Source organism: Nerophis ophidion, linkage group LG28, assembly GCF_033978795.1.
Source record: "Nerophis ophidion isolate RoL-2023_Sa linkage group LG28, RoL_Noph_v1.0, whole genome shotgun sequence".
Classification (NCBI taxonomy): domain Eukaryota; kingdom Metazoa; phylum Chordata; class Actinopteri; order Syngnathiformes; family Syngnathidae; genus Nerophis; species Nerophis ophidion.
The window spans coordinates 11,119,812-11,131,666 of record NC_084638.1 but is presented as its reverse complement, the minus strand read 5'-3'; the positions used below and the strand labels follow the sequence as shown (position 1 = coordinate 11,131,666).

The following is an 11,855-nucleotide window of genomic DNA, read 5'->3' as shown; positions in this document are numbered from 1 at the left end:
CACATATTATATATATACATGTATACATACATATATATACACATATATATATATACACACATACATATATACACATATATATACACACACGTATATATACACACACATTTACATATATATACACGTACATACACACACAATATACACACACACTATATATATATATATATATACACACACACATATACACACACACATATATATATGTAAATATACACATATATTTACATATATATACACATATATTTATATATATACATATATATACATCTACACACATATGTATATATATACATATATATATACATACACATATACATGTGTATATATATATATATATATATATAATTTTTCATTTGATTGTTTTTTTCTGTTAAAATAAAAATAAAATTAAAACTCCTTGTAAACACCATAAAAAAGAACAAAACAAAAAACATTAACTAAAAAACCGTAATCCCACAAATGTTTTTTATTTTTTCCACACAAGAGAACTGAAAAATATCGACCTCATAGTGCATGCGTCGATCCGATACGCACGCCAGCCTTGGTATCCTCCACTCGACATCTGTATCACCCGCCCACCGGGAGTGGGGCTTCAAAAACGGAGGTGGAACAGGACTAGAAGACAGACGCGGACAAGACTTGGGAACTCTTTCTATCTTCCGCACATTTATCGCGTCCCAAGTTCCTACACAGAAGAATGCGTCGATAACAACGTCGACGTCGTTCAAATAGTTGCAGCAGATTCTTGACGACTTTTTTCCCCCTTTTTTTTTCTCCCAAAATGTTTTGACAAACGTTTAAAAAAAAAAAAATTCAAGACATATCAGCCACTTCGGAACAGTTCTTAATCGAGCATTGGAGGGAGAAACCATGTCACTGCTGTCTGGGCTGCTGCTGATGTTGGCGATACTGCTGGGGGCCAACACGCAGACCGGGGCCGACCGGCACATCGACCCTGAGGTGAGTCGATATGGGGGGGAGGGGACATGTCCTCATGACTGCAGGACTTCCATCAGGGGGGTGCAAAGTCTGTCATGTATCTAGTCCAGATCAAAACATACCTTCATGTTCATTATAGGCAAAACAGCAATAACTTAAAAAAAGAAAAGAAAAGGCCTCCGGGGGCCCCACTTTGGACATGCCTGTCTTACAGTAAAAACTTTAACATACCCCCCCCCCCCCCATAAGTTATGATATGCAGAAAAATAAGTACATTTGTAAAAATACCAGTCTTAAAGGGGAAGTGCATCTTTTTTTTTTGCCATCCACAACCCTTCTTATGTAAGTCATGTTTTTTTTAATGCATTCTAAATCGTAAAAAAAAGAATAGCAAAAGTCAGCCAACAATAGCGCTAATACAGGGTTGTCAAAGTCATTTTCTTTGAAGGCCACATCGACACTATTTAAACATTTTTTAAAAATTACTAATGCGGGGTAATAACCTGTGATTAATCATGAAAAATCATGATTAACCACAGGTTATTACCCTGCATAATGTCAATTAATAATAAAAAAATAAGTAGTGTCGATGTAGGCCCTCAATGAAAAATACTTTGACAACCCTGTATTAGCCCCATCGTTAGCTGACTTTTGATTAATCATGATTAATCGAAATGCATTTGATTATAGGATTTTTTTTTATGATTAACTTGCTTTGAAATCCCAAACAAAAGGTGACAAGCAGATATTTAACTATTTTTCATTAATTTTTTAATCTCACATCAATAGTTTTGCAATACAGTTTGACATATTGCAGGGTAATAACCTGTGATTAATCGCGATAAATCATGATTAATCATGATAAATCATGATTAATCACAGGTTACTACCCTGCATTATGTAGATTAGTAATAATAATAAAAAAGTGGTGTCGATGTGGCCTTCAATGAAAATGACTGACAACCCTGTATTAGCGACAACCCTGTATTAGCGCCATTGTTAGCTGACTTTTGATTAATCATGATTAATCGAAATGCATTTGATTATTCGATTTTTTTTATGTGCAACTTGCTTTGAAATCCTAAATAAAAGGTGACAAGCAGATATTTAACTATTTTTTTATTTATTTTTTAATCTCATATCAATAGTTTTGCAATACAGTTTGACATAATGCAGGGTAATAACCTGTGATTAATCATGATAAATCATGATTAATCACAATAATCATGATTAATCACGATAAGTCATGATTAATCACAGGTTATTACCCTGCATAATGAGAAAAAGTGGTGTCGATGTGGCCCTCAATAAAAATGACTGACAACCCTGTATTAGCCCCATTGTTAGCTGACTTTTGATTAATCATGATTAATCGAAATACATTTGATTATTGAATTTTTGTTTGTATTTGCAACTGGCTTTAAAATCCTAAATAAAAGGTGACGAGCAGACATTTAAGTATTTATTTTTTTATTTCACAACAATATTTTTGCAATACAGTTTGTCATTATGCAGGGTAATAACATGTGATTATTCATGATTAATCAATATGCATTTGATTATTCAATTTTTTTTTATGTGCAACTTGCTTTAAAAATCTTAAATAAAAGGTGACGAGCAGATATTTAACTATTTTTTATTGATTATTTTTAATCTCACAACAATAGTTTTGCAATACAGTTTAATTGACATTAAGCAGGGTAATAACCTGTGATTAATCATGATAAATCATGATTAATCACAGGTTATTACCCTGCATGTCAATTAATAAGAAATAAAAAAGTGGTGTCGAAGTGGCCCTCAATGAACATGACTTTGACAACCCTGTATTAGCCCCATCGTTAGCTGACTTTTGATTAATCATGATTATTCGAAATGCATTTGATTATTCGTTTTTTTTTTTATGTGCAAATGGCTTTAAAATCATAAATAAAAGGTGACGAGCAGATATTTTACCATTTTTTATTTATTATTTTTAATCTCACAACAATAGTTTTGCAATACAGTTTAATTGACATTAAGCAGGGTAATAACCTGTGATTAATCATGATTAATCGAAATACATTTTTTTATTCGTTTTTTTTTTTTTTTTGCAGCTTACTTATTTTAAATTTCACAAAAATAGTTTTGCAATACAGTATATAATAATAATATAACTGGCATGATCAGATAATGTAAAAGTTTAAAATATGCATTTTTTTCTCTGTTAAAATTTAAAGAACGTGTATTAGAATCTAGTAACATTCATAATAATGTAAGTATATATATATGTAATGTAGTAACATTCATAATAACATGTAATATATACATGATTTTAAGTATATATGTAGTATCTAGTAACATTCATAATAACATGTAATACATACATGATTTTAATTATATATGTAATGTAGTAAGATTCATAATAACGTGTAATATTTACTTGTTTTGCTCATTTTAGGCATATGGTGGCTTATTAATCGTTACTTACGTAATTCGATAACAACAACGCTACCAATCATGCAGACTTCTTGACAGTCAAAAAAAGACAAAATTTAGAGAAAATATATTTTTGAGCCTGAACATAAGGAGGATGATCGAGCAAAAACCTGTATGCAATTGACACCAACACTGTGATGTGTCATTGAGAATATAGAAGATTACACACGGCGCTGAAAAATATGTCTGAAGTGTTTTAGTACGACTTTGGCAAGCTACGAGGCCGCACCGCTTGATGGACTGTCGGAGCAGATAGTCAGACGTACTGTGCTTCAACATACAAGTACTATTATGGTAGGTGTATAAGGACCCCAAAATGGTTCCTATTAGGAGACATTATCTGGCGTTTCGTTTACAAATATGAGAGATAAGGGTGGACTGCAAGTTGACGCCTGTTCAATAAACGACGCTAGCAAAAACCAACAAACAAGTGTAGCATTGGTGAAAAAAGGCAACAAAAAAGTGTGGTGTTAGTGAAAAAAGGCAGCAAAAATGTGTCGTTAGTGAAAAAAGGCAACAAACAAGCGTGTCGTTAGTGAAAAAAGACGACAAACAAAGCGTGTCTTTAGTGAAATAAGGCAACAAACAAGTAATTGTGTTGTGTTGTTAGTGAAAAAAGGCAACAAATAAGTGTGTTGTTAGTGAAAAGAAGTGAACAAACAAGCATGTCAATAAAAAACAAAGGGAACGAACAAGCGTGTTGTTAGTGAAAAAAGACAAAGCGTGTCATTAGTGAAATTAGACAACAAACAAAGCAAGACAGTGAAAAAAGACAACAAAAAAGCGTGTCATGAGTGAAAAAAGACAACAGGCATGTCGTTAGTGAAAAAAGACAACAAACAAATCAAGACATTAGTGAAAAGATAACATAAAGAGCGTGCCGTGAGTGAAAAAAAGACAACAAACAATGAGTGTTGTCAGTGACAAAAGACAACAAAAAAGCAAGACAGTGAAAAAAGACAAGCGTGTCGTTAGTAAAAAAGACAACAAAAAAAGCAAGACATTAGTGAAAAAAGACAACTTAAGACAGTGAAAAAAGACAATAAACAAGCGTGCTGTTAGTGAAAAAAGACAACAAAAAAAGCAAGACAGTGAAAAAAGACAAAAAATTACGTGTCGTGAGTGGAAAAAGACAACAAAGAAAGCGTGTCGTGAGAAAAGACATCAAAAATGTGTGTCGTGAGTGAAAAAGACAACAAACAAAGCAAGACAGTGAAAAAGGACAACAAAAATTGCGTGTCGTGAGTGAAAAAAGACGACAAAGTGTGTCGTGAGTGAAAAAAGACAACAAACAAAGCGTCTCTTGAGTGAAAAAAGACGACAAAGTGTGTTGTGAGTGAAAAAGACAAAGCGTGTCACGAGTGAAAAAAGACGACAAACAAAGCGTGTCGTGAGTGAAAAAAGACAACAAACAAAGCGTGTCGTGAGTGAAAAAAGACAGCAAACACAGATTGTCGTGAGTCAAAAAAAGACAACAAACAAAGTGGGTCGTGAGTAAAAAAAGACAAAGTGTGTCGTGAGTGAAAAAAGACGACAAACAAAGCGTGTCGTGAGTGAAAAAGACAACAAAGCGTGTCGCGAGTGAAAAAAGACGACAAACAAAGCGTGTCGTGAGTGAAAAAAGACAACAAACAAAGCGTGTCGCGAGTGAAAAAAGACGACAAACAAAGCGTGTCGTGAGTGAAAAAAGACAACAAACAAAGCGTGTCGTGAGTGAAAAAAGACAGCAAACAAAGTGTGTCGTGAGTCAAAAAAAGACAACAAACAAAGTGGGTCGTGAGTAAAAAAAGACTAAGTGTGTCGTGAGTGAAAAAAGACGACAAACAAAGCGTGTCGTGAGTTAAAAAAGACAACAAACTAAGCGTGTCGTGAGTGAAAAAAGACAAAGCGTGTCGTGAGTGAAAAAAGACAACAAAGCGTGTCGTGAGTGAAAAAAGACAACAAAGCGCGTCGTGAGTGAATAAAAACAACAAACAAAGCGCGTCGTGAAAGAAAAAAGACAACAAACAAAGCGTGTCGTGAGTGAAAAAAGAGGGTACTATTATGGTGTGTGTGTGTAAGGACCCCAAGATGGTGGCTATCAGGAGACATTATGTTCTGAACTGACCCCGGGGTGCCAGGATTTGTCCCCCGGCTGGGACTTGAGACCAAGTCCACACTCTGAGGAGGGCCTGGACTCTGCCGGCCAGGAAGCGGCCAGGAATGAGGACGGTGCCGGCCAGAGAGTGCCGAGTCTGCAAAAAGCAGAGCAGCCAGCGGGGGAGAAACAGCAGTTTGTGCTGTGGTCGGGACAGTCGGAGGCCATTTTTGTGGGCCGCCTAATATTTGGAGGGAGGGGCCCGACTAATTGTTGACATCTGCCTGAAGTTGCTGCTCAGCACACTGAAGGAGAAGGAGAAGGAGAAGGAGAAGAAGAAGGAGGAGAAGGAGAAGTTCCTCCCAAAGTCAGCTGTGAAAAAACACTGATAAGAAACAGCGGCATCACGCACACTTTTCTTCTCTACTGTCTTTTTTCACTCACGACATGCTTTGTTTGTTGTCTTTTTCACTCACGACATGCTTTGTTTGTTGTCTTTTTCACTCACGACACGCTTTGTTTGTTGTCTTTTCCACTAACGACACGCTTTGTTTGTTGTCTTTTTCACTCACGCCCCGCTTTGTTTTTGGTCTTTTTCACTCACAACATGCTTTGTTTGTTGTCTTTTTAAACTCACGACATGCTTTGTTTGTTGTCTTTTTCACTCACGACACGATTTGTTTGTTGTCTTTTCTACTAAGGACACGCTTTGTTTGTTGTCTTTTTCACTCACGACCCGCTTTGTTTTTGGTCTTTTTCACTCACAACATGCTTTGTTTGTTGTCTTTTTAAACTCACGACATGCTTTGTTTGTTGTCTATTTCACTCACGACATGCTTTGTTTATTGTATTTTTTCACTCAAGACACACAGTCTTTTTGAACTCACGACACGCTTTTTTGACTAATGTCTTGCTTTGTTTGTTGTCTTTTTTCACTAACGACACGCTTTGTTTGTTGTCTTTTTTTACTGACACACTTGTTTGTTGCCTTTTTTCATTCATGGTGACACAAATACTTTGTTGACTTTTTTCACTAACGCCATGCTTTGTTTGTTGTCTTTTTTCACTCACGACACGCTTTGTTTTTTGTCTTTTTTCACTCACGACACGCTTTGACTTTTTAAACTCACGACACGCTTTTTTGACTAATGTCTTGCTTTGTTTGTTGTCTTTTTTCACTAACGACACGCTTTGTATGTTGTCTTTTTTCACTCACGACACGCTTTGTTTGTTGTCTTTTTCACTAACAACACGCTTTGTTTTTTGTCTTTTTTCACTCACGACACGCTTTGACTTTTTAAACTCACGACACGCTTTTTTGACTAATGTCTTGCTTTGTTTGTTGTCTTTTTTGACTAACGACACGCTTTGTTTGTTGTCTTTTTTCACCAATGACACGCTTGTTTGTTGCCTTTTTTCACTAATGCCATGCATTGTCTTTTTTCACTAACGTTTGTTGTCCGCTTTGTCTTTTTAAACACACGACACGCTTTTTTGACTAATGTCTTGCTTTGTTTGTTGTCTTTTTTAACTCACGACACGCTTTGTTTGTTGTCTTTTTTCACTCACGACACGCTTCGTTTGTTGTCTTTTTCACTAACAACACGCTTTGTTTTTTGTCTTTTTTCACTCACGACACGCTTTGACTTTTTAAACTCACGACACCCTTTTTTGACTAATGTCTTGCTTTGTTTGTTGTCTTTTTTCACTAACGCCATGTTTTGTTTGTTGTCTTTTTTCACTAACGACACGCTTGTTTGTTGGCTTTTTTCACTAACGACACGACACAATTACTTGTTTGTTGCCTTTTTTCATTAATGATGACACAAATACTTTGTTGACTTTTTTCACTAACACCATGCTTTGTTTGTGGTCTTTTTTCACTACCGACACGCTTCTTTGTTGCCTTTTTTCACCAACGACACGACACAATTACTTGTTTGTTGCCTTTTTTCATTAATGATGACACAAATACTTGTTTGTTGACTTTTTTCACTAACAACCCGCTTTGTTGTCTTTTTTCACTGTCTTGCTTTGTTTTTTTTGTCTTTTTTCACTAACAACACGCTTTGTTTGTTTTCTTTTTTCACTCAACACGCTTTGTTTGTTGTCTTTTTTCACTCACGACACGCTTTGTTTGTTGTCTTTTTTCACTCACGACATGCTTTGTTGTCTTTTTTCACTCACGACCCACTTTGTTGTCTTTTTTCACTCACGACGCACTTTGTCTGTTGTCTTTTTTCACTCACGACACGCTTTTTAGTTGTATTTTTTCACTAACAACCCGCTTTGTTGTCTTTTTTCACTGTCTTGCTTTGTTTTTTTTGTCTTTTTTCACTAACGACACGCTTTGTTTGTTTTCTTTTTTCACTCAACACGCTTTGTTTGTTGTCTTTTTTCACTCACGACACGCTTTGTTTGTTGTCTTTTTTCACTCACGACATGCTTTGTTGTCTTTTTTCACTCACGACATGCTTTGTTGTCTTTTTTCACTCACGACCCACTTTGTTGTCTTTTTTCACTCACGACGCACTTTGTTGTCTTTTTTCACTCACGACACGCTTTATTGTTGTCTTTTTTCACTAATGACATGCTTTGTTGTCTTTTTTCACTAACAACACGCTTTGTTTGTTGTCTTTTTGTCACTAATGACAAGCTTGTTTGTCCCCCCCCCCTTTTTTTGTTTTACTAAAGACAGTCTTGTTTGTTCCCTTTTTTCACTAATGACACAACACAATTACTTGTTTGTTGCCTTATTTCACTAATGACACGCTTTGTTTGTTGTCTTTTTTCACTAACGACACAACGCTTGTTTGTGCCCTTTTTTTCCCACTAATGCCATGCTTTGTTTGTTGTCTTTTTTCACTAATATTTGTTGCCTTTTTTCTCTAACTACACACTTTCTTGTCTTTTTTCACTCACAACACGTTGCCTTTTTTTCCACTAACGACAGGCTTTGTTTGTTGTCTTTTTTTTTTTTTTTACTAACGACACGCTTATTTGTTCCCTTTTTCCACTAACGACATGCTTTGTTTGTTGCCTTTTTTCCACTAACACGCTTGTTTGTTGTCTTTTTTCACTACCGACACACGTTTGTTGCCTTTTTTCACTAACGACACGACACAATTACTTGTTTGTTGCCTTTTTTCATTAATGATGACACAAAGACTTTGTTGACTTTTTTCACTAACGCCATGCTTTGTTTGTTGTCTTTTCACTCACGACACGCTTCTTTGTTGTCTTTTTTCACTAACGACACGCTTAGTTTGTTGTCTTTTTGTCTTATTTCACTAACGACACACTTTGTTTGTTGTCTTTTTTCACTAACGACACAACGCTTGTTTGTGCCCTTTTTTCCCACTAATGCCATGCTTTGTTGTCTTTTTTCACTAATATTTGTTGCCTTTTTTCTCTAACTACACACTTTCTTGTCTTTTTTCACTCACAACACGCTTTGTTGTTGCCTTTTCTTCCCCCACTAACGACAGGCTTTGTTTGTTGTCTTTTTTCCACTAACACGCTTGTTTGTTGCCTTTTTTCACTAACGCCATGCTTTGTTTGTTGTCTTTTTTCACTAACGACACACGTTTGTTGCCTTTTTTCACTAACGACACGACACAATTACTTGTTTGTTGCCTTTTTTCATTAATGATAACACAAAGACTTTGTTAACTTTTTTCACTAACACCATGCTTTGTTTGTTGTCTTTTTTCACTAACGACACGCTTTTTTGTTGCCTTTTTTCACTAACGACATGACACAATTACTTGTTTGTTACCTTTTTTCATTAATGATGACACAAATACTTGTTTGTTGACTTTTTTCACTAACAACACCCTTTGTTTGTTGTCTTTTTTTTTTTTTACTAACGACACGCTTATTTGTTCCCTTTTTCCACTAACGCCATGCTTTGTTTGTTGCCTTTTTTCCACTAACACGCTTGTTTGTTGCCTTTTTTCACAAACGCCATGCTTTGTTTGTTGTCTTTTTTCACTACCGACACTTTTGTTTGTTGCCTTTTTTCACTAACAACACGACACAATTACTTGTTTGTTGCCTTTTTTCATTAATGATGACACAAATACTTTGTTGACTTTTTTCAATAACGCCATGCTTTGTTTGTTGTCTTTTTTCACTACCGACACGCTTCTTTGTTGCCTTTCTTCACCAACAACACGACACAATTACTTGTTTGTTGCCTTTTTTCATTAATGATGACACAAATACTTGTTTGTTGACTTTTTTCACTAACAACACGCTTTGTTGTCTTTTTTCACTGTCTTGCTTTGTTTTTTTTGTCTTTTTTCACTAACGACACGCTTTGTTTGTTTTCTTTTTTCACTCAACACGCTTTGTTTGTTGTCTTTTTTCACTTACGACATGCTTTGTTGTCTTTTTTCCACTCACGACCCACTTTGTTGTCTTTTTTCACTCACGACACGCTTTTTTGTTGTCTTTTTTCACTAACGACATGCTAGGTTGTCTTTTTTCACTCACGACATGCTTTGTTGTCTTTTTTCACTCACGACCCAATTTGTTGTCTTTTTTCACTCACAACGCACTTTGTCTGTTGTCTTTTTTCACTCACGACACGCTTTTTTGTTGTCTTTTTTCACTAACGACATGCTTTGTTGTCTTTTTTCACTAACGACGCACTTTGTCTGTTGTCTTTTCACTCATGACACACTTTTTTGTGGTCTTTTTTCCACTAACGACACGCTTTGTTTGTTGTCTTTTTTTCACTAATGACAAGCTTGTTTGTTCCCAGGTTTTTTTTTCTTTTTTTACTAAAGACAGGCTTGTTTGTTTCCTTTTATCCACTACCAACTGGCTTATTTGTTGCCTTTTTTCACTAACGACACAACTACTTGTTTGTTGCCTTATTTCACTAACGACACGCTTTGTTTGTTGTCTTTTTTCACTAAAGACACGCTTGTTTGCTGCGTTTTTTCACTAACGACACAACGCTTGTTCGTTCCCTTTTTCCCCACTAATGCCATGCTGTGTTTGTTGTCCTTTTTCACTAATATTTGTTGCCTTTTTTCCACTAACACAACACTATTACTTGTTTGTTGCCTTTTTTCTCTAACGACACACTTTCTTGTCGTGTTTCACTCACGACACAACACAATTACTTGTTTGTTGCCTTATTTCACTAACGACACGCTTTGTTTGTTATCTTTTTTCACTACAGACATGCTTGTTTGCAGCGTTTTTTCACTAACGACACAACGCTTGTTTGTTCCCTTTTTTCCCCACTAATGCCAAGCTTTGTTTGTCTTTTTTCACTAATATTTGTTGCCTTTATTCCACTAACGACACAACACAATTACTTGTTTGTTGCCTTTTTTCTCTAACGGCACACTTTCTTGTCTTTTTTCACTCACAACACGTTGCCTTTTTTTCCCACTAACGACAGGCTTTGTTTGTTGTCTTTTTTTTTTTTTTTTACTAACGACACGCTTATATGTTCCCTTTTTCCACTAACGACATGCTTTGTTTGTTGCCTTTTTTCCACTAACACGCTTGTTTGTTGCCTTTTTTCACTAACGCCATGCTTTGTTTGTTGTCTTTTTTCACTACCGACACTTTTGTCTGTTGCCTTTTTTCACTAACAACACGACACAATTACCTGTTTGTTGCCTTTTTTCATCAATGATGACACAAATACTTTGTTGACTTTTTTCACTAACGCCATGCTTTGTTTGTGGTCTTTTTTCACTTCCGACACGCTTTTTTGTTGCCTTTTTTCACCAACGACACGACACAATTACTTGTTTGTTGCCTTTTTTCATTAATGATGACACAAATACTTGTTTGTTGCCTTTTTCCACTAACAACACGCTTTGTTTGTTGCCTTTCTTCCCTGCTGACGGGACACAGTTGCATCATGAACATGTGTGAGGCAGGAGGGAACGTCTTCCTTTGTTATTATTCCAGCTGTGCGAGTGGAAGAAAAGTCACATTAGCTCAGCTGACATACATTCAGCTGCCAAATGGAAAAGGCACAGTTTGAGAGTCCAGTGTAAACAGAGCCGCTGGATCGGCACCAAATTCCAAATCCAGGTTTGAAACCCGAGATGATTAAACTGTTAATGGTTGCAATATGCTTGCATGAAGCCTTTAAGACACTCAAAAAGCTGATCATAATCTACATATTTGCCTATATTTTACGATGAATGGTCTGCATAAAACGTGCATCTTTTTCATAGCTTTCACTAACAAATTTGGAGGTGTTAAAAACCGCTATGTCAAATCGCTAATGCTAATCAGTAGCATGTACATTCTATGGTTTACTTATTGTCTCCGCCCTCTTTTTGAGCCCCTTGTGAGTGTTCAACTCTCCTTTTCCCATCCT

General features: G+C 35.9%; 1 protein-coding gene across 1 annotated transcript in view; it reads left to right on the top strand.

Moving 5' to 3' along the window:
- The first annotated feature begins 591 nt into the window (after nt 1–591).
- Nucleotides 592–11,855, top strand: part of mmp14b (matrix metallopeptidase 14b (membrane-inserted)) — a 62,676-nt gene continuing 51,412 nt past the window's right edge. Inside the window, exon 1 of the mRNA XM_061890555.1 lies at nt 592–963. Coding sequence (XP_061746539.1) covers nt 874–963 — 90 coding nt within the window. The 5' untranslated portion in view covers nt 592–873. The remainder of the gene's footprint in view (nt 964–11,855) is intronic.